Source organism: Chinchilla lanigera, unplaced genomic scaffold, assembly GCF_000276665.1.
Source record: "Chinchilla lanigera isolate Chin_1 unplaced genomic scaffold, ChiLan1.0 scaffold00002, whole genome shotgun sequence".
Lineage (NCBI taxonomy): Eukaryota > Metazoa > Chordata > Mammalia > Rodentia > Chinchillidae > Chinchilla > Chinchilla lanigera.
The window spans coordinates 23,839,219-23,841,908 of NW_004955403.1; the positions used below are offsets into that span (position 1 = coordinate 23,839,219).

The following is a 2,690-nucleotide window of genomic DNA, read 5'->3' on the forward strand; positions in this document are numbered from 1 at the left end:
GTTTTTCTCCGGTACCGGGAACCGAACTCACGACCTTGCGCTTGCCAGGCAGGCGCTTTTGCCGCTGAGCTAAATCCCCAGCCCCTGGGTACCCTTTCTTTGGGTCCAAGTCAGGGAGTTGTATTATTTGTTGGTCTGGTAGGTTTAATAAGCTCCAGGCCTGGTTTTCTCTGATGTGGCCTTAATATGTCATGTAGTATCCGTATCTCTGATTTAATTTGTTATGTTTATACGTAGTAATTTTTATTACCATTATTAATTTCTTGGTTTGTCCCTATGATTATGTTGTGTTGTTGGGGAGTGTTCTTTCAATAAGTTTCGTGTGTCCAATACCTAGGGATTGTCTATTTGCACAGATGTGTTACCAAGTCATTGTGTCTCAGCATTTGCATTCAAAATGGAGCTGGTGATTAAATATTAGAAGTTTGACTCCAAGCTACCTTTGCAACATTATATGTGTACCTTAGTTTTTGTTCCTCAATGAAAAGGGGCAAGGTGAGGTCGTTCTACTGCTTCTGCTTTTCGTACTCCTCTTTTTCTCAGTACCAGAATTGATCCTACCAATGAGCCAAATCCCCAACCGTTTTGTTTTTTTATGAGATGGTGTCTCACCGGGTTGCCCAGGCTGGGCTTAAACTTGTGATCTTCTGTCTCAGTCTTCTGAGTAGCTGAGATTATAGGCATGTACCACTGTGCCTGGTAGAGCTTTTACTTTTAATAGGGGTAGTATGTTATTTTCTGTTTCCTTGATAACTGCAGTGAAGGAACAGAATAGGACCAAAGGCAAATACTGAAATAGGAAATTTGTCAATCTTTATTGTACTACGTCCATTAGAGTAATGTTTAGTCTGCCTTAGCTGCTCTTACGAGGTTTTAGTACCGTCCTTTCTTTTTCTAAACTGTTCTTAATTTATAGAAGGCGGGTTTTCCTAAGGATTCACCTAGGTACCCAAGTTTGTGATATGCCTGCCTTTTGATGATCTATAATTTTCTTGTGAACTTGTTTGTCAAATTAGTATAACTTGATATTACCCCTAGGTTCCCATCATCATTTCACTATTTTTTGTTTCATTTTGTTTTATAATGTTCCTCTTTATATATCAACTAAATTTCTTGGTTTGGGAAAACTATGTAATATATTAACAAAAACAGCTTTTGGAAATTTTTAGTCTGATAGTCTGATAGTTATGTTTTACTCTTTTTCAGACACATTCTTGTCATTATGGATCAGTTTGGAGATATGTCAGATGGTGAAGTGGACCATTCTTTTTTCGATAGTGACTTTGAAGAAGCAAAGAAATGTGAAAATAACTTAGTTTTTGACAAGCAAAATGATGACCCTAAAGAGAGAATAGATAAAGATACAGAAAATGTGAATGTGACATTTGGAATACAAACAAAGGAAAATTATCTTACTGACAAGGGAAATGAAAGAAACATGAAAAATCTTCTAGACGAATACCCTGTAGAGAACGATACAGAAACCAGAAGTTCTTTATCACTGACCGAAAATTCAAGATCAAAAGAATTGTGTAGTGCTACAACAGGACATAAAATAGAGTTGCCCATTCCAAATAGAACTCCCAAAATTGTAAAAGAAGGTGAGGATGATTACTACACGGATGGAGAGGAAAGCAGTGATGATGGAAAAAAGCATCATGTGAGGTCCAAGTCAGCAAAAACGTCTCATAACTTTAAAAAAAGCATGAATAAAAAATATTCCAAACTTAGTTCCTCCTCCTCTTCTTTGTCTTCCTCATCTTCAAGTTTAGGTACAGACTGTTCAGATGCAGGACCTGATTTCTCTAAATCTCATTCACGTCCATCGTCAAGGAAACATACAATAACCCTCTTATCACCAAGACAAAAATATAAATCGGGAACAAAATCAGCAGGACCACAACCTTCAAGTACTAAGGCAAAAATTGGGGACTATACCGAGGAATCTGAAGATACTGTGACAGATGTGACTCCTTTATCAACTCCAGACATCAGCCCTGTTCAGTCTTTTGAACTAGGCATATCAAATGACCAAAAAGTAAAGGTTAAAAGGCAGGAAAATGTGAGTCAAGGAATATATGAAGATGTTGAGGCTTTAAAAAATGGCTCAAAATGCTTGAAAGCAGCCAAGAAAGGGAAGGAAAAACATGGATCTAGTCTCACCCCAAAGTCACCAGTATTAGATTCCAGTTCAGACCACAGATGTAAGCAAAAGGTCTTACATGACACAATGGATCTGAATCATCTTTTAAAAGGTAATTTACTTTTCTTTTTAAAATTTGTATGTCTGCCAGGTGTGATGGCGCATGCCTTTTCATCCCAGCACTTGGGAGGCTGAGGCAGGAGGATCACAGAGTTCAAGGTCAGCCTGAACTAAACAGATCTTATTTCAAAAAAAAAATTTTTGTGTATTAAATTTAAATGTTAGGTTATCAAATGCTATGAATTGGCACAGAATTTTCTAGTAGATACCTTTTATTGTTTGAGATATTTTGGTAACTTTGCCAAATATTCCACTATAAAAATATCTGAAATATTATTTGCATTATTAGGTAAGATACTGTATTTTAAAGCTAAATGGGACAAGAAACTTCATACTTGTTTAGGGCCTTGTAGACAAAATGGTTACTTCTCTCTTCTTCCAGCCATAGTGCAGTCTTATACACAGGCTACTAAAAAAAAAAAAAAAA

The 2,690-nt window shown here is 36.6% G+C and overlaps 1 protein-coding gene across 6 annotated transcripts in view; it reads left to right on the forward strand.

Annotated features, from left to right (window-relative positions):
- The window catches only part of Cfap97 (cilia and flagella associated protein 97), a 43,308-nt gene that overhangs the window by 17,717 nt on the left and 22,901 nt on the right, over positions 1-2,690 (forward strand). For all 6 annotated transcript variants that reach the window (XM_005373472.2, XM_005373474.1, XM_005373478.1 and 3 more), the window contains exon 2: positions 1,207-2,255. In XM_005373472.2, the coding sequence (XP_005373529.1) occupies positions 1,207-2,255 (1,049 nt within the window). The remainder of the gene's footprint in view (positions 1-1,206; positions 2,256-2,690) is intronic.